Source organism: Chanos chanos, chromosome 2, assembly GCF_902362185.1.
Source record: "Chanos chanos chromosome 2, fChaCha1.1, whole genome shotgun sequence".
Taxonomy (NCBI): Eukaryota; Metazoa; Chordata; class Actinopteri; order Gonorynchiformes; family Chanidae; genus Chanos; species Chanos chanos.
Genome location: NC_044496.1, coordinates 11785510 through 11806381, shown reverse-complemented (window position 1 = coordinate 11806381; position 20872 = coordinate 11785510). Strand labels below are relative to the sequence as shown.

Genomic DNA, 20872 nt, shown 5'->3' with positions numbered 1-20872 from the left:
TGCAGACTCAAGAATGCAGCTGGAGTTGAGTTTCCCCCCTAGAAGTCAATCTGATGCAATATACTTGGAATTTGGTTGTGTGATGTTGTGTGTGAGAGAGGGAGAGGGAGAGGGTGTGTGTGTATGTGTGTGTGTGTGTGTGACGAGAGAGAAAAATAGAGAGAGAGAGAGATTAACAAGGAACAAAACTGAAATAAAGGATTTAAAATCACCCTACCACATTCTACTTCAAATTTTTGCTCTCCCCCAGTGATTTGACCACATTTTCATTGCCATTTTAACTAATGTTTGAAAAGTTCAGGAACGTACTTGGGAAACTTGAGAAATGGCTTCCGAGCAGTCATTGATTTAGTGATTGATTTTGAAATGCACCCTATATGAGGACCTTACTCAAGGTCAATGACTGACACACAGTCCCTGTAACGCACAGACACACAAGTGCACACACTCACATACACACACCCTTACATGCATGTTTGTCACACTACAGTCACATACCTTTATGTAGCTCTGTGGTTGAAACCCAGTAATGACCTTTGACCTGTATTTTAATATAATCAGGGAAAACCTTGGGGAGAGAGAGAGAGAGAGAGAGAGAGAGAGAGAGACTGTATATATAACAACAGTGTACATTGTTCTCAAATGGTGTGTGCTTATTACACAATATAATAATGTAATTACATTATTATTACAAAGTATTATTTTCAAACAATTTATGTAACTGGGTGCTCATTGGGTTCCTATGGCATTTTTAGGCAATGTTCATCTAAACTATTATCACTTACCATTACCATTACCAGCTGATCCATTTTCTCCTCTCTTTCTATCTGTCCTTCCAGATTTTGAGTCATATGCAGTGATAACACTCATATTAAAATATTTTTAAAAACAATACCCTGAAGGTTTTGCCATCTTTCTGTGGTATTTTTCTTTCTGTCTCTCTCTCTCCCTTTCTCTCTCTATCTCTCTCTCCTTCTCTCCTGGACTCCAGACCCCTTGTGTGATTCCTGTTGGTTGTTATCTAGGGACTTTTCAGTAGAATGTGGAGCATATGTTTTCTCTTTATGCTCTGTCTGCAGCTCTTTGTCCATCTGCTCTGCATAAAGACAAAATGAAGAATAAAGGAGAGAAGAAGAAGAAAGAGATGGATGTGGCAGGAGGAGGAGAAGAAGACATTGGGAAACATTCAGATTGTCACAGGTCACTTAGAAGTGAGGGATGAAAAAAAACAGCGGAATCTCTCCATAGATCCCTCCATCCCCAAACTTCAAAACTCCGGGGTTTTGTAAATAGAGAGATTTCGCTGAATAAAAGATGAGTGACAGGTGAGGGCAGGGTTCCCCCAGCTGTGAAGAGATACCAGGGCCAAACAATGCTGAAGCCAGCAATCACTGTGCCAAGCTGAGGAATGTGTCCCCCTAGAGAGAGAGAGAGAGAGAGAGAGAAAGAGAATGCTATGTAGTAGTCTGCAGGGTCAATAGCCTCTTTCAGGCACTCTTAATCCGTCGTATAATACTTGTATAGATATAAATGAGTAAATGAGGAAGGGAGGACGAAAGCTGGTGTTGCTGAGCGGTGCCAGCCAGGAAAAATGTTTTCACACACTTCTGATAATGCTTTGGATCCTACTGCAGACCTCTAAAAAATCACTAATATTGGTAAAAATATTAATTATCTCAGTGAGAACAAGCGATTAAAATAAATTGCACCTGTATTGCATTAATGTGATCTATCACTATAGCGAATAGAAAAGTACACATATTTAACCCAGTCACTCAGTGATTTGGAGCTCCCTGTTAAGAAATTGATTACGCTACAAACGAGCTATGTAAACGTGTGCCAACAGCTCAGGAATTTCCCCTTAGTAGATAAAATAGCCTGCCGTTGCTTTCTGGTCACATGCTGTCATTATTGCCACAACCCCATTGAAATATATGATTATATTTATTTAGGTAGAAACACTCTTCCATACTGTTCTTGGACGTAGAGGGTTAAGCAAATTTCTGTTTTTATCCTTGCCCTCAAAGTGTCCGCATGACGATTTGAAAAGCATATGTTGTCACTCTGATACATCAAATAATTATGAATCCGTTAATTTTTCTATGAGGTGTACGACAGTTAAACGAAACGAGCTTTATCTGAGCTGTCAACCCTCATTAAATCAAGGCGCCGTTCTTTCCCGCAGCTGACAAACGCACGGGGCGCGCGCACGTATTTTGTTGTACCCCGTGCCATTGTTCGGCACAAGTTAAATCTGTTTGACATACCCCCCATTCCGACTGAAAATTTTCTATGTGTGCGCGCACCCCGCTTCTCCCCACCCTCTCGCCTCCATGTGACAAGAAAGCTTGTCCTGCCCCCCCCCTCCCCACGATACCCATAGATCGTATTACTGCCTGCTCACTCCCTCACCGCTTGACTCTAGTGTACCTACCCGATCGCGGGCGGCGTAGCGTACACCGGCTGCTCGGAGACCGACTACTCCACATTTTCATACTGTGCTCCGGTATTTATGTGCTCCTCTTTTATCGGTGCAACACAATTTGTGGTCGCCTGATTATTGCAGTGCCATCTGCGTGCCTTTAGAATTTCCAGTCGGGGATAGACCCGGAGAGAGAGAGAGAGAGAGAGAGAGAGAGAGAGAGAGAGAGAGAGAGAGAGAGAGAGAGAGAGAGAGAGAGAGAGAGAGAGAGAGAGAGAGAGAGAGAGAGAGAGAGAGCAACCACTCTCTTCTCTTACCATCACTGCCCAAATTCTGTTGACACAGAGAGGTGGTAGCAAGCCGACAGTCTACGACAGAGTCAATTAAATCGTATTTGGTTTTGCCTTTCTTTCGTATACAAACACGAACATCCTGCCTTTCACTCTGGGAATTTCACACCGGGTGTCAACGAGATCGGATACGACGGAATACCGTCGCTGCTACCGTGGAAATCAATTCAGCGGTGGTCTGTTATTTTTTTCGTCATATTCGTGGCATTCGATATTTAGGGAAAGCTGGATTCTATAAACATGGAGACGGTGGAGAAGGAATGTGGGGCGCTTGGAGGACTATTCCAAGCGATAGTCAACGATATGAAGGTATGTTTGAGGTCGTATTATCATGATGAATGCCTTTTTAATAAATCCTCATTTGACTTGTTTCGCATTCAAGTGAACTTAAACATTGCAAGACAGCGGAACCTTTATCACGTTACTATGGTAGGAGTTTTTTTTTCAGGACATTTTTCTAAGTTTTTTGAAGGATATTAATGAATCTATGGCAGGATGACAGCACACGCTATGGTACCTTGCAAGGTTTTGTGTCGCATCGATGAGCCATTTAACACACATATTTGCCTACATGTGCTGCGTCCACGAATTTGTGCCCATACATGAGGATATTTTCACGTGTGTAATAAAACGTCGGTGACAGCGTAGGTACTTAAGCTGTTTGAATGCATGGTAGGAGTGGAAACGGACAGAATTTTTACGGACTCAGTAAGAAAAAAGACGTGTCGCTCCAGCAGTGCTGATCTAGCACATGTAACCCTCGCCATTTCCCTTTCATCCCATTTATTTAATATCCGCTGCACCCAACAAGATTGGCGGTATCTCTGTTGAGTCTGATAGAGCGAGAGGCATTTTACTCTCATGTGGAAAAAGCGGCACATCGATTTCCTGTCCAGTGAAATTTTATTTAAAAGACATCGTGACTGGACAGACGCATGAGAGAAGTCGGTCAGGCGTCGGGGCACCCAGCTTGCTGCCGTTTCTGTCTGGATGTGCTATTGGTTTCTGTGCCCACCATTGCATTAAGCTGACGGTTATAAAAGACAAGATTAGACAAGAAACGTAGGATATCAGAGTAGAAAAGATTCAAGGGGATTTCCACCTAACTCTTTGAGGTGAATTGGTTTAACAGGGGAATCGCGTTATTTCTTAATTCGTATTATTGCGCAGTGGTTAATTGTGTAAATAAAATACCAGTTTTGTTTTACACACATAAATGTAGTCATCCTATACTATTAAACGTGACATGACATTTTTATGTTTGTGCCTAAAAAGATGAATTGGCTGTGACTTGGACGTTTTGTAGCAACCTCTGTCTGATATGTAAACCACTCACACCACTAGTATGGACATCACCGCGTAATGTTAATAATATGTGCAGAGGCCAGTAGTTTGTTCACGTTTGAGCAAGAGTCAGGCAGACACCCTGTGTTCATTGTTCATGTCATTTGAGAGACTGATAGTCTCTGTGGTGTAGCATGGGCATCAATAAGCAGTAACACAACAAAAACTGCTACATCATATCATTTGTACCCTACATTCGCAACATACATTCACATTTCTCTCTCTGCTCTCCCTTTTCCTGTGTTTTTGTTTTTGTACATGAAGGATTTCTCTATTTTACTCATATTTTTTTTCTCTCTGTTTTTAAACAGGCACACCCCAAAGGCTCATTCAAAATTCATTTCTGAGTTTTGCAGGTTTCTCCTCTGTGCTGTTCCCACTCTCTCCAGTACTGGGCACAGTGGGCTATGGACTGGGTGAATGTGGGTCAAGCAATAGCACCAGCATTCAGGTCATGATAGTTGTATGAGGTATGAGGACACAGCAGCAGGGAGAGAGAGAGAGAGAGAGAGAGAGAGAGAGAGAAACTAATTTTGTTAAACGGTATTATGTTACAATGCAACTGTGTAAATGACAGGAAATTTGAGTGTCCCATGAGGTGGTCAGCATCAGTTCAGACAAGAGACCAACCTCGACTATCCATTTGTACATGAACAAAACAAAAGTGTTCAGTAACCAGGCATAGGAAAGTAACCTGTGCTCAGTATGTCCTATTTCGCATCACTTTTAGCTTATATCTGCCACAGAAGATATTCTGGTGTCTGTATGAACGTTTGTGTAGAAGTAAAAAAGCCAGGAGGTGAGGTAAGATGGAGTGATGACATTCCAGTGACAAATTCTATCTCTGTGTCTGAGTAATGTTTCCCTGTAAAGTGGTCTCGTATGTTTGGTCATGAGTGATGCACTGTCCGATTTTTTTTTTTTTTGCTCCACAATTTGATGTACAGTCAGCAGTACATGCCTATGATTTGGGAAACCAACAATAGAAGTTTGGTTGGCCATAAGTATGAATACTGTTGGTTCTGGTGTTTAAGCACTTCTTCAATCTGTGTAAGGTTTATAACCTACTTATACACATTTGGTATATTGGGAGTTCTCTGAAAGGTTCAGCATGCATATATACTGCTAAGAGGTCAGTCAGATGCACACACACATCCACACACACACATCCACACACACACACACACATGCTAACAAACACAAACATGCACACACACTCAGAGTAAGGTCATTTAGTTATGCAATATGGGGAGAGTAGTTTTTCCAGCTGATTTTATACAGATATATTGCCATTACACTAACATTTAGTTTATTAAAATAAGATCTAGACATATTACAGTACACTGCTCTCATAACCCCAGTGCAGCTTTGTGGCTTTGTGAGTATAAGCCTTTTGTCCTGTCTCTCTACCTCTGTGTATGTGTGTGTGTGTGTGTGTCTTTGTTCCTGGGTTGTTTGACACCCTGTGGGTATGCCTAGTCACTTCTCATATGTGTATGATAATCGGAAGGAGAGTAGAGCTCTCTTTGTTTGGCACAGATTGCAACCCCACTGGTAGAGGACTGCAATATAATAATAGCTGATCCAAAATTGTCCCTTAAATGAACAAATATCTAGTAGTGCTGTGGATGTAGATAATTAGGAATGTACATACACTAATATGATATAAATTGTCTATTCAGCCCCTCTGTACTCACATCACTCTGTCTATGTGTTCTCATTTTTGTGTGTTTTTGCCTGTGTGTGGGTAGCATTTTCATGGATGTAGCCTATATGTGGTTTTGAGTGCTCATGAGTGTGTGTGTGTGTGGTTGCTGTGCTGTGGTGCTGTCTGCATGCCACTGTATTAGTATGGCTATACTTTTCGTATACTTTTTTTGAATATCATGTCAAATTAAGGAGTAGGAGGTTCAGATTTTAGGTTCCAAAGGTCTCTTAAGTCTTAGGTCAGTTGTATGGTTAGCTGACCTCTCAGCTTCCTGTCTTGTGTTTAATATTGGTACGTGTGTGGCCCACAAGTGTGTGTGTGTGTGTGTGTGTGTGTGTGTGTGTGTGTGCGCGTGCGTGGGTGTGTGTGTTTGTCAGAGAGAGAGAGAGAGAGAGAGTGTCTATGTGTCTAACAGACCTCTGAGTGAAGTGTGTGTATCTGATTGAAGTGGAGATGAAGCAAAGTTGTGTTGAAGTGCTTTGGCCATCTGGAGCAGCTATATATCACTAATGTTTACATTCACAATTCACATTCCTTCTCTGAGATGTGGCCATGCCAGTAGGCACACACAAACAGGACAGTTCGTTTGCCAGTCAAACACACTGTTTAAACACAGTGGCATCTCAGTTGCAAAACGGTGTCTTGAAACACAAAAGCTGCGAGTTGGGGACTGAGTACTATGTTAATTAAATTTTAGTAATAGGTTTTGACCACTAAGCATTGATTCTACAGGTCATTTTCTTTTGACTAGTCACACTTTTGCTCACATAATCAGTCTGTCTCCACGAATTCTTCAGTTTGATATTTCTTTCCTGTTGCCATTTTTGAACATTTTTCCATGTAGTATTGAATAATTAATTTAGGATCATCTACCCAAAATCACTCTTTATGTTGAACGCTAAAAAAAGAAAGGTGTATTATATATATATATATATATATATATAGAGAGAGAGAGAGAGAGAGAGAGAGAGAGAGAAGATATATATAGATATATATATATAGATACTCATATATGGGGCATTTAATGTCAACAGCAATGGAGACCGTGTGAAAGAGAGCACGTGTTGCCCCTTCAAACTGCTCGACCCATTTCCATTTTTTTGGGGCCGGGGGTGGGGAGGGGTGAAGTGGTAATGAGGCTGAGAGTCCTCGTGACACCCATTTCTGCGGCCACCCAATTATTTATTTATTTATTTATTGTTTATCGAAGGGATGTCCGTGACAACGTGCTAACTTTTTAAATGTGCAAGCACCCCAACGCTTTCGCTAGGCTCATTAAAAATAAACCGACCCATTTTCGGCACAGAGAAGTTTTCTTGGGACTTTGCCAGTGCTGCTCTGTGTTCGCTTTGTCAGTTCTGTCAGGCTCAACTCATCCGTTACGACTGCTGACTTGCAGTGAAAGAAAGACGGGGGGAAAAAAAAAACTTCTTAAAGACTGATTATTATGTATGGAGAATTGAATCAGTGTCAGATCAATATCTTTTGACTGCCTCCCTTTGACAGCTAAAGCTCATCCTTTCACCCTCAGCCATAGCATATGGAAGTCACAAAAGACATTATTATTTTGGGGAGGAAAGTGTAAACCTTTTAGTCATTAAGATGAACTGTAGGGCCCACTTTTTTATTTGATCTGATGGTGGATGTTCAGTTACACTGCGTTTTACACTGATACCCCATCTTCTTTGATCCACATGTGCTTACCAGTCAAAGCCCATTTTATGCCAGAGTCCTCTTTTATACAATACACATATCTGCATTGTCGTAAGTGTGCACTTTTTGTGTGTTTGTGTGTGTGTGTGTGTGTGTGTCTGTTTGTGTGTGTGTATTTTTGCATGCACGTGTGGGTGTGTGTTCATTTGCTTGCATGTGTGCGTGCGCAGTTTTATGTGCACATGCATGAATGATTGCATGTGTTCTCTTCTATCACAGAGCCTCAGTTTCTCTGAATGATAAACAGCCTGTGTGCACAGTGAGCCTTTAGCCTGATTGAAAGATGTAGTATATGTCTTCAGGCATGTGTCAGAAAGCTCCTGCTCACTCTAATGTATCTGAACGCTGGGTCTCACATGCACAGTCAAATTTCAGTCATTCTCGACCATGGATGGAGAGTGAGACACAGTAAGAGAGAGGGAATAGGGAAGAGGCCTTTATTTAAGGAACAAGTCACATTCATATGTCCTTGTATGAATGTAGGATGAGAGAGAATGATACTGAATGAAGGAAGAAGGAATGGAAAATTACAGAACTGCAAAAGAAAACACAGAAGAGAAAGAGAAAGATCATAAGCCACAGTTAAGAAAGTGAGAAGGATATATCAGAGAGAGAGAGAGAGAGAGAGAGAGAGAGGCCACTTTAAAAGGGAGAAAAAAGGAAAGGGCTTTCCGTTCAACATCGCTCCATCATTCATTCATTTATGCTGTGAGTAGAACATACACTGCGTAGGAGAGCTGATCATACTGAAAAAACAGCTATTTCTGTCCTCCGCCCACATCAGTATTAGACCAATCCACAAAGCCTCTGTGGAGCCCACCATCCAGTTTAGCCAATCTGACATTTGCTTCAATCCACCAGCCCCTCAATCTTTCCCTCCAGCTGTCTGTGCATCACCCCATTCCTCCCATTCATCCATTTGTCTTTTTGTGGAGGAGGGGTGATAGACAGGAGGATGCAAGGAAACAAAGATCATTGTTGCTTTTTCTTCTTTCTTTATGGATATATCATTCTCTGCATACAGCAGTGTCAGGTTCATGTAAATATATGGAAAAAAAGAAATAAAGGAAAATTAATTTGTATTTTTGTTATTCTTGCTTCTGTGGCAGCCAGCTAGCATCAACATCATTTTTAGCATTCATTAGCATGTCGGAATTTGTGAGTGGTCTGCCTCTCCCTCTCCCTTTCTCTCTCTCTCTCTCTCTCGCTCTCTCTCTCTCTCTCTCTCTCTCTCTCTCTCTCTCTCTCTTTCTCGCTCTCTCTCTCTCTCTCTCTCTCTCTCTCTCTCTCTCTCTCTCTCTCCCTCTCATAAATTATGTAGTACATACAGTCTTTGCTTTGTCCAACAACAACTTGCTTTCTGTCACTTTTCCTAGTGTTCATTTCAATTTTGTTGTAATTTGCCAGTGTCCCAGAGATCTAATATGCTCCTGATAAGCAGAGTTTGCGGTTGTGCTTGAATGCTGCTCTCAGATTGGGTGGAGCTGAAAGAACTGACATTACTTTTGTTGTCAAATTGGAGTTTTTCCTCACTGCCATAACACCAAGTATCTATTTCATGCTCGTTTGCCATTTCAAACTCTAGTACTTATATGATCTTTATTCATAAAATTATGACTTTGGGGTAAAAAAAAAGATGTTGGCATGGGTTCACCGGCTATGGAGCAATGTGTTAACATGTACATATTCCCTGAGACAGTCATGAGCAAAGGAGCACCGCAGTTCCATGTAATGTAAAGCAGTGTCATGAGCAAAGCACTGTAATATCAGCAAAGATCTTTAATGTTCAGGAACGAAACCCATGACCCTCTGGTTTTTAGACATATGAGCTCCAATACTCTGTTGCGTAGAGAATCCTCCTGGGCTATAGAAACTCTTTCCTAGATTCAAGTAAACCAAGTAGCTTATTGTAGCTTTGGTGCCAGCCTCCTGTGCTTACAGATGTGTGTGCCAATTTCCATGTATGGTTCTACTGACTTACAGTGATTAAGCCAGGTAAGCCAACCTTAGCAGGCCCATAAATCATGAGCTTATGAATGTGTAAACTTCTCTTTCAGCACACACACACATTCTGACTTAGTGATTTTTAGGACTCCACACTTCATAAACTCCACAAATTTATTACTGAAGTTTGATTACCCTTAAGGCTTAAGGAGAAGGTGAAAAAGAAATAGAGGTAATCATTGACAAGCACAAAAATATGGTTAACTGAAGTACAAATTCATCAGGTTTTTAAAAATTTCAGGGTTTTTTTTGCCATAAGTTAGCTCTGTAGAGGGTAATCTGAATTCTTCTTTTCACTTGGTTAATTGGTGTGCATTGGCTGAATTGGTTCAATGGATGAGATGGAGCTGGGTTTATGAAATCTCATTTTCTGTTCTATGTGTTCAAGCCCCAATTGGTCTCAATTGAAAAAAGGGTGGAAATGACGATACAGTACCACGACACAGTACACCATTCATTTTGTGAACACAACTGAATATGAGTCATTTAAACAGAGACAGAGCAGCCCTCAAATGGCTTTTCTGCTGCTTGGTCAAGAGAAGTTCTTTGTTCTTTGAGATGGTTTGTCAGTAGCTTGTGGTGAAATCACAGTCTAGTTTTTGTCTTTTCACAGAACTGTGATCTGTAGGGGTTTTCTGATGGGAAGTAATAAGAGGGTGTATCTTTTACGAAATAAAGTAAGCAATTAAAAAAAAAGTTATGGAAGCTTAATTTAGAGTCCTGTAGACTCCAGATACAGAAAAAGGGTTCTGACACTTACTCTTTTGGGCTTGAGGCTATCAATCATATGACCTCTTAAATTCAAATCAGCACCATAAAAATGTCCATTTATTTATCTTGTGTACATTGTGAATTCTTAGATGAATACAAATTTGAACCCAAACATTTGTCTTTTTTCATAGAAAATTGCCATACTGATCTTGGAAAATGATTTGGGACAAAGATTGACCCTAACTTATGAAGACATGAAATCACGCGAAGCACATGGTGAATTATTGATCAGGGTGGAGCAAAGCTGATCAGTAAAAGTGCTAATTAATCATTGACTCAAGCATACAATTGATTAGTTAGATGGGAGCTATGAAAAATGCCTTTGGATATTTAGGATTAATTTGAATCTGGGAAATTTGGAATCTGAGAGGAGCCTTTGATAATTGGTGCTTTTGTGGTAAAAAAAAACCCCCACAAGTACAATATTTCATTTAAGCCTGCCGTGGCTTCACAGAAGTACTCTGATGTGTACAGTGCCGATATATTTACACTGCAAGGAACTCAACGGCAGGCTTTCAACTGTTTCTTTAATGCTGTTCTGAAATTAGCATACGAAACCGTAAGCCGTTTTGTTCTGCCTCTGATGTAAAAGGATATTTCTTTTCTCTTTAATGTCTGCTAGCCATTCTGGCACCTTGTTAGTTATTTTCTGTCCTGGATAAAATGTAGCTCTAATGGTATTTTTCCCACCTGGTTAGGCTGAGCAGAAAATAGCCCAGTTCTCTTACAGGGACTGTCTAAGCTTCATGTACCGCAGAGAGAGGTACTTATCCCATTGTTTGTGGGTCATTTGACAAGTCAAGAAAGAAAGAGAGAGGGGGAGAGAAGAGAGAAAGAGAGTCAGAAGAAAAGAGAAAAAAATGGGTCTTGGCAAAAACGAACCCAGAGATGATCTTTGCATAATTTGGATCTCTGCTTCTGTGCTGCTATTGGATTAGCCCTCAATATGCTAATGAGAGTTGAAAGAGGGGGTCTGGGTATGCAGTTTGTGTGTGTGCATGTATGCATGCCTGTGTGTGTGTGAGTGTGTGTGTGTGTGAGTGTGTGTGTGTGTGTGTTTGGGACAGTGGTTCCTTATCGCATGTGCACAAGCCCTCCTCAGTATGATGGACCCGAGGCCGCCGTTGCAGATTAGAACACTTCAAACAGTCCAGGGGTTCCACTGGGAATATCACCCTCAGATTACAGACTGAATTAGCAGACATCAAACGTGCTGAATGAGACAGAGGATCAAAGGAGAGATGTCCATCAGCTTTGTCTTCTCTCTGTGCTGGCTTTTATAATGTCACCAGTAGCTGTGCCCCCTGTATTTGCCCCTCATATTTTTTTTTTTTACTGTTTTTCCCTTTTCTCTCCTTTTCTTGCTCTCTGATCTCTCTCTCTTTTGCTCTCTATTTGCCTTAAATGATTCCCCCATCCCTTTACCTCTTTTTCTCTCTCTGCCTCTCTTCCCTTTCCCTCTCCCTTTTTGGTCCCCTTGCCCCTCCCTTCTTCTATGTCTTCTCTCTCTCTCTCTCTCTCTCTCTCTTTCTCTCTCTCTCTCTCTGAGGGGACTCTGATCTCCAGCTGTGATGTGGAGTGAGGCTAATTTCACTCTTCTGCCCACAGTGGCCTGTCTTATCTGCTGTAGTTTAAAGGCTGCCCTACAGCATGTGAACAAAGGCAGACATGACAAAGCACTGTCTCCTCACTCTCCCCACAGATAGAGCCATACACACTCATGCGCTCAAATGTCCCTGTGCAAATGTGTACACACACACACACACACACACCTGAGAGTGGAATAATGCACTGCAAAAACTGCACAGAAGGAGTTAAAATGGGAGAAATTAATTGTAGGTTGGGTTTTGATTTCTACAATGAAAACAGTCTCGTGTAGCCTTTGTTATCAGTGTGAGTGTGCGTGTGCTTTTTGTGGTAAATAATAAAGTAGCCCTCTGATGAAAAATGAAATAACAATGTATTAAATGCATTAAAAAATTAATGTTAGTGGTATACATTTGCAGCGACAGTGAATAGCAATGTGTAAGTAAGATAGTTGTCAGGTTTTTACAGAGTTTGAGGAGGTGTGGCCAGGCGAGAGGTCTGATCTTGTCTGTTTCTGAAAAGCCAACTCTAAACATTATGACGGTGACAGCTGGCGTGAGAGCAGAGGGCACAGGGAGGGGAAGAATTCACAGAAGCGTACAGACATGGATGGGGATAGCCAGGTGGATGACTGCTTTAGATACTAGAAATCTTCATTTGGCAGTTGCTTTGATGGACAGTCTCATAGTTCTTCTCTTGAACCTTCGTTATTATTAAGTCATTCTTTGTGTTGGTAGGTTGTGTGTAGCACCCCAAGGTTTTTTGCCTGCAGTAATTTGGATGCGCAGTATTGTCAGTGATGGGTTTGGATTGAGGCCTGTCTGTGTTAAGGCAGATATCACAGAAAGCAGTGCACCCAAATTGTTTCCTTGGTAACAAGGCAGAGGATTGTAAAACATTATTTCTCTTATCGCAGGTCGACAACCCTCTTCTGCTACAGGGCACTGCTCCTCCTGAACACACTGTGAAAATGAATTCCTCCTCACAACAACAAAACCAGTGGAAATAATAATAATAATAATAATAATAATAATAATAATAATAATAATAATGAATTATAGTTTGTTTATGCCATAGAAGAGCAGGACTACAGAGTGCTTTTCAGAAAGGTGTAAATTTACATCAATGTAAATACTTTGTTTATTGGAATCACTTCTTATGATTTGTTAGGTTTTTCTCTCTTTTTTTTGCCACATTCACTTAAACTCTGTCACATGTACGAATTTCTGTTTCCCACGCCTGTGTGTAATGGCCTGCATGTGTGTGTTTGATTGTAGTGTTCCTATCCTGTGTGGGAGGATTTCAGTGCCAAGGCCACCAAACTCCACTCTCAACTCAGGTGAGTCCCAGATGTTAGAATAAACTCACAGTTTACATCACACTGGAATGACTCATGCATGACTGAGAAATATGTCCAGACACACAGATGCACACACACACACACACACACACACACACACACACACACACACACACACACACACACTTGCTGAGGAAGCTCCATTTTACCATTTCCATTTTACATCTTTTATCCTCTACATTGGTGTAATGATTTGTAAGAGGACGGGGAGTGCTCCCATAATTATATTTCCCTTTTTGAGTGTGGAAAAAATGTTGATATGTTCCACAGTGAACACCTAAAGAGTTACTTTGACACTGATCAGTTTGTGTGTGGGTGAATATCTTATAATATCTAATATGTGTGACAGGTGCTTGTGGCACATTTTGGACTAAGTGTGGATATAGTTCTATAACACTGTGTGTGTGTGTGTGTGTGTGTGTGTGTGTGTGTGTGTGTGTGTGTTTGTGTGTGTGTGTGTGTGTGTGTACGTGTAAGCCTTTGGCTCATGTCAGTAATTCTTTGCTCTTCCTCTCAGAACTACTGTACTTGCGGCAGTGGCCTTTCTGGATGCCTTTCAGAAAGTAGCTGACATGGCTACCAACACGAGAGGTAGGAAATGTGTGTGTGTGTTTGTGTGTGTGTGTTGGGTAGGGGGGACTTAAGGCAAGAGATCTCCCTGTATATGTGGGTTAATCTCTACAGGAAACCATAGCATTTAGAAATCTAAGCCTGTGACAGTAAACCGGTGGCCATGGAGAGATGAATGTGTGTGTGTTTATGTGTGTGTGTGAGTGTGAGAGTGAGTTTTACTGTGAGAGTGCATCCCAAGGGCTGTTTTCACATCCTATCAATTATGCCCAGTGCTGATTTGGGGGAAAAGTCTTTTTTGTAGCGAAGGTTTCTTTGATGTTAGTGGATGATTCATCTTAATCCCTTGATAAAGTTCAACTGTTCAGCTGTTTTAATTGGGTCCATTGATTTTATGAAGTAGACTTTGTTCCATAACCCTGAAGGTGTCTTTAGTTTGCACTTTTAAGAGTTTTGGGGGTTGCAGATAGAGTTTATGAGTTGAGAGTCTAAAACAGCAGTATGTATTTACTTAAAACATAGAACACCATAGTTTTCCATGAAGCAGTTGAAAACAGGTGATTGCTGAGGTAATTTTAGTCAGCTTGGTTGGTGTATTGTCATGAGATTATGTCAGGATGTTTTGAAGAAACTTAGCTTTGAGAGATGCTGGTGGTAAGGAGAGCTCAGGGGTACACGGAAGACCATCTGTCTTACTTTAGCTGCATTCATGTGTTTTTCTCTTTGATCAAAGGTTTTTTGTTCTTACCTCTTGGAGTGGACACCCTGAGGTGTGGTTGTTTCCCGTGCCGTGGTTTATGTGTGTGTGCGTGTGTGTGTGTGTGTGTGTGTGTGTGTGTGTGAGTGAGTGTTAATAAGCTGACAAGGCTAGGAGTGTTCCTGTGTGCCCCATAAAATCAGTGGGTGCGGTGTGTGACCACCCCAACCCCCACACCCTGCGTGTTTGGTTGGGGGTATTTCAGGAGGAGGTTAAGGTGGGGTGTTGGATTGGTTGGATTGAAAGAGACAAAGTGAAGCAGAAATTTAAGGGAGAAAACAGGAAATTGAATAAAAAGTGACTAAGAGTACCCCTGTAAATTTATCTGAGACAAAGAGGGAGCATCTTTATCTCTTTCTCTTTCTCTCTCTCTTTCTCTCTCTCTCTCTCTCTGTCTTTCTCTCTTTCCTTATCTTTCCTTGTCTCCTTATTGCATTATGGTTACTGTTATTGTTATGACTACATTTAACTGAGTTCTTTAAAGATTTTTATCTCAGCCATGACATAAAAAAGACAGCAGAGAAACACAGACGTGTATCTTTACAAATTTAATTAATTAAATTACATATCAGTGGCAATTGTAGAATACAGTACACTCTGTAAAAGTACAGGTTAAGCCAATGAGTATGCATTAGGCTAAATAACTTCCCTATTGTCATATCTGAACATATCTGTAAAGATGGAGAGTTCAATACTCTGATATTAGGATTGAAAATATTGCCCACACCTTTTGGTCTTATATTTTGGTTTATACAGTCCTTTTCTTGATTTCATAAGAATCAGAGCTGAGGTGCTAGAGCTGTTTGGGATTGTTCCTGGGAGTGACATCCATATACTGATTTATAGAGAGAATGGCTTATTTACAGTCTGATACCTCAGGCATACAGTATATAATGTAGACAATCCAGATCATGCAGGACTCAACAAAGCAGTATTTGACACGACTGTACTCACTGCAGGCCTGGCTGAACAATGATAGGTGTGCTGGACAGTAAAATGTGAAGCAACAGTGGCTTGTTATGGTGTGTAGAAGTGTGTGAATCTAGTTTGTGAAATGAATAGTGTGTTTGTATCATGATTTTGTGTATGCGTGTGCTTTGGCCAGAGGATAGAACTGCTGTGATTACTACAGGTTCATGAAGAGACAGCGGAGAGAACTTCTCGTATGAATATAGGCCAGCCTATATCTGGGAACTCATCTGAGAATATTACCATTTTATTATATTTCTGTTCCAAGTCTGAAACATATTAGGAAAACTTAATTTGTTTTAGTGAAACACTGAAATCTATTTAAGTAGCTCTGTAAACCAGACGCCCCTTACAGCTCCAGTTCTGTTAAAGATACACCATGTTGGACACACAGTGCAGTTGTAAACTCAAAACTCAAAATGTCATACAAGGTTATGGATCAGATGCGAAGTGATCATACTGAGAGAGGATGGAAGGTGGATGTGATAAATGTAGTCAGTGGGAGCTAGGCTTTTTTACTGAGAGATCTTATGATGTTGGTAGTCATATATCGCTCATGGGAAACCCTCTGTGGCTGGAAGATTGGAGCTGTGACTGCTCTTCTCATCAAAGTTTAAGGCTTTTTCAGCCAAGTTGAGGCTTTGCACAAATTCCACTAATCCATTCAACAGCAGTCCTTAACGCACACTGTTGAGCCCATTTCCGTTCTGGCTGATTAATAGTCATGTTAGGTACCCTGTTCTATGTCATACACGCGCACGCGCACACACACACATACACACACACACACATACACACACACACACACACACACATGCTAAGAAAATTTCATTTTACATCCTTTTACCCTTTTGGTATAGCAGTTGTATACTGGAATAAGAGTTGTCAGCCAATTATTAGCCAGTAGTTAGGTGACCTTGACTGACATGGACTTTGTGGATGCCAAATGGAGGGCAGAAGCCAGCAGACTACTCACCTCACAGGCCTGCTTCATAGAGAGAGAGGGAGAGAGAGGGAGAGGGAGAGAGCTAGAGGGAGTGCAGATGGACAATGGATGAAACAGTCAGACATGAACTTCAGGGTTTCCCTCTTGAAAAGATCAGAAAACAATATAAAAAAAAGGAAGACACAGAGAGAAATAGAATGAAGGTAAAATGAAAGTGATTTTAAAGTACATTAATATTGTGGATTGAGTGTGCACCTGACTGATCTACAGATAAGTAACAGAAACAGAAGCAGCCTCTGGATCAAATGCTACATCTCCTTGTCCTGGATAAAGAGGACAGCTCTCAGGGTTGAGTCAAGGTCATCCCCTTCTAACCAGCATATCTAACAACACAAGACTGACACACTGACATGATGCACGAGTTTGTCTGCTTTCACTGTAAGGATCTTCTCTGCTCTCCCATTTCCAGTGCCAGAGGTTGCCATGGAGCAGGAGGGGTACGGGGTGGGGGCGTGGAGTTGGGGGGGGGGGAGCACAAACGGAAACAAACACACAAACACAAACCACACATCAACCAACCTCCCCCCGAGCACACGCACACGCACTCGCACGCACGCACACACGCGCACACAGACTTGTGTGTGCCTTGATTCTCACTGCAGGGGACTTCCTCAATGGAGAGAGAGGAAACCATCTCTTCCTGCCTGTAACAACCTCTAATCTGCTTCTCATCTAGACTCGTTTTTACTGCTCTTCCTCTCATCATCTGTCTCTATTCCCTCCACTCTTCTTCCCTCATGGCCTCCTGTTCTACATGGCACTGAAGCGTCTCACTCTCTGTCTCTAAGCTATGAATTTAGGGAACGGAACTATGGAAAAAGATGCGTTGGTAAACGTTTCTGTTTTACAACTGTTGATCGATTCATAAGCAACACGCTGAATCCCACAATTACTCCAGAGCGGTGTGTGTGTTTGTGCATGTGTGTGTTTATATATGTCTGTGTGTGTGTGTGCGTGTGTGTGTGTGTGTGTGTGTGTGAGAGTGACTTTTTGTGTGTAACTTTGAAGAATCATCAGAGCTTGTTTGTAAGTGGCTCCGGAGAAGAGCGTCAGATAATCGCTCTCAGAGTTACAGGATTAAAAGTGAGTCAGATGCATTGTGGGGAAATGTGTTCTTTTGGTTTGGCAGTGTTGTCTCTGTCTGTTTCTTTGGCTGCTGTCTTGTTTGCCTGTTTTTTTTTTCTTTTTTAAATGGGTGTAATTCGTACCAGAGAGAGGGAGACTGCGGTTCACTGAGAGTCAGTTAATGATCAGAGCAGTGGTAGTAAAGAGAGAACAGACAGATGCAGTGTAGTGTGTTTAGCTTTGTGTGGGTGTTTTTTCATCTGCCTGTATTAGCAGACTCACAGACAGCCATGAAGAACATTATAGGTCTGGTTTATACAGTGGGGGGTAAGGTGACACGGAGAACACACAAGAAGTACATGTATTTGGCTGGATTAGCAATATAGAGGTGTGTGTGTGTGTGTGTGTGTGTGTGTGTGTGTGTGTGTGTGTGTGTGTGTGTGTGTGTGTGTGTGTGTGTTAAAGAGAGAGTGTGTGTGGTCAGGGAACTTATTATTTCACCAGATGTTTGACACAGTCTGGTGTAGGTAGTACGGTGATGGTATTTGCAGAGACATGCAAGTTACCTGCTTTATCACACACACACACACACACACACACACACACACACACACACACACACACACACAGGATTAGGTCCACTAAGAGTGCTATTTGCTCAGTGTATTACTGCTTCACCAGAGGAGCGCTGTCTCCAGGGTTCACACACTGACTACCACTCACATGATTATAAAAATACCCATACTTTTGTGGCACACTAGATATACTCATAAAGTCAACACATCACACAGACCAAGCTGAACCAAACTGAACCAAACTGAACCAAGTCATCCGCTGAATATCTTCAAAGTTTATTATTTGAACAGTCAGGCTGATAAACGTTTGAACAATGTTACATTGAATACATTGGGCAATATGTGTTAGTTCTGTCCTCATGTTTACTAGACTGACTCGACAGCAGCCATTTCTTCTCAGGAACAAAATGTCAATGGACATGACCCATCTTACAACACACACACACACAGAGAGAGAGAGAGAGAGATAAAGAGAGATCTGTGAGAATTAACGTCTGTGTATGACAGCTCACACTGCTCCTCTGTGTGTGTGTGTTTGTGTGTGTGTGTGTGTGTAAGAACAACTTGAGCTCAGTAACCTTGAATGTGCCCATTCCCTATTCTGACATACACTGTTATGGCTTTTAACTGTAACCCATTTAAAACAGACTCTTTTCAAAAGAAAAAAGTGACTAAAGGGAGCAAGAGAAGGGAGAGTCCAAGGGAACAGAGAAAGAGAGAGAGAGAAGAGGAAAAGGGTTTTGATCTTTTTTTCTCCATGTCTGGTTCAGATCAGGATTAAGACAATGTTGTATAATTGGCTTTGGAGAAACAGACAGAGAGAGAGGGAGAGGGAGAGAGAGAGAGAGAGAGAGAGAGAGAGAGAGAGAGAGAGAGAACAGAGCGTTCTGTTGACTAAATCCAAGGTCAGATGGAGACCCTTGAGGTTACTCCTTTGCATCTGTTTCAGAGCAGAAAGTTCACACTAAATGCAAAGTTGTTCTTCACAGACAACCTCTGACCTTGAACTCACTCCCCCTTCAACACTCTCTCATAAGTGTGTGAGAGGAGGGAGGAGGGGAGGTCACGTGTGAGGTATAGTTCTGCTGGACCTCCTGTTAGCATGGCTAGCCTGACTCAGCTTTTCCTGAAGACTCCCTCCCACTGGGAACACCTGTTCCTTATGGAGAGACAAAGAGGAGAGAGAGGGAGAGAGAGAGAGAGAGAAGAGAAGGAGTTTATGTTCACATCAGCATTCTGTAAACCTGCACTGGATTCTCTTTCTTATTAACACCGCAGAATTGATGACAGAACATTCTAGAGTGTGTGCCACGCTAAACAGCTAAAGATCCAAACAACACTGATTTGTTCTGTATGCTTTCCCCGAAAATAGGCATAATAACAACATTTAGCATTATCCACAAAGACAAACCCTAGACACACACACACACACACAGAAAAAGTATGACATTTTTCACAGAATTTTGACAAAGCTGTCTGAAGGTATGAGAATTTATGGCGTTGTATAAACTGTCAGTCAAATGGTGCATGTTTCTGAATGTACACAAATGCCCTTTGAGAGGAAGATAAAGCCGCAAATGTTGTCTACTTAATAAACAATTTACTAATGACCACTGGTCACCCAGCAACTCTCCCTGTCAAAATCTCTCTGAGCGCGAACAAATTCTGGTCTTTTATTAGAGCGGAAAACTGTCTCTGTCCTAATTTACTTTTTTTTTTTTTGTTAACAAAATGTAGGCCATCCACACAGGCACGTGTGCACGCACACACACATGCACACACGCATGCACACGCACACACACACACACACACACACACGTGCGCGTGCACACACACACTTTCTAAAATGCTTTGCCAGCGTAAATTAAAAAAACAGACACCTTAAACACCTTACTTTAACTTCCCTGGCTAAATTTTAACCCACACAGAATCAGAAGTTCTTTTTTTTTTTTTTTCCTCATGTACTCTTATGAAATTCTTTGTAAGGGACATAGTTATATTAAGTGAGCGCTGTGAAATAACTGTAGGGCAGTAGCTTTTCATCTTTTTGCATTATGAAATATTAAAGAATGACTTGGAAACAGAATTGTCGTCCTAATTAAGACGTCGGTCTTTGTCAACCCTCTGGCAATCTAACATGGTGAGAGAGGGCCATTAGGGAGGTTGAACTGGGAGCCTGTAAAGGATAAAAGGAACCATGCAGAGGACTTCAGAAATTCAGTGAAAAAAACTGTTTGCCCACAGGTAAACACTGTGGCTTCTGACTGGTAAAAGAGTGCTGTAGCTATGGCTAAAAAAAAAAATCTTTGTATAAAATGGCTGTACGTCTGCATTTCCTCTGTTCTGTTTGTCCTCATGCTCAAATTAGAGAGGCACCGATGATGTTTTGCAAAGCCATTGAATTTCCCTGAGGAAAAAATTAAATGAAAAAATGAAAGACTAGAACTGAGGCAGGCTTTGTGATGGGATCTTTGTGTCATGAGATCTTTCCACTGTATCTGTCCCTCTCTGGTTGTTGTTTTTCTCTGGTTCTCAGACCGGCTGTGATGGCTCAGTTTGGATGAGCCTCTGGTCTAACGCATTCATTCTGAAAGTTTGCACAGAGATCAGATCCCCCCAAAATTTGCAGGTGCTGATTTTTTAAATGTAAAATTTGAGAGTTATTTGAAGT

At 41.5% G+C, this 20872-nt stretch overlaps 1 protein-coding gene across 1 annotated transcript in view; it reads left to right on the top strand.

Moving 5' to 3' along the window:
• Nucleotides 1–2996: 2996 nt before the first annotated feature.
• The window catches only part of mtss1lb (MTSS I-BAR domain containing 2b), a 50375-nt gene continuing 32499 nt past the window's right edge, over nt 2997–20872 (top strand). Inside the window, exons 1-3 of the mRNA XM_030765004.1 lie at nt 2997–3081; nt 13177–13238; nt 13777–13850. Of these exons, the coding sequence (XP_030620864.1) occupies nt 3013–3081; nt 13177–13238; nt 13777–13850 (205 nt within the window). The 5' untranslated portion in view covers nt 2997–3012. The remainder of the gene's footprint in view (nt 3082–13176; nt 13239–13776; nt 13851–20872) is intronic.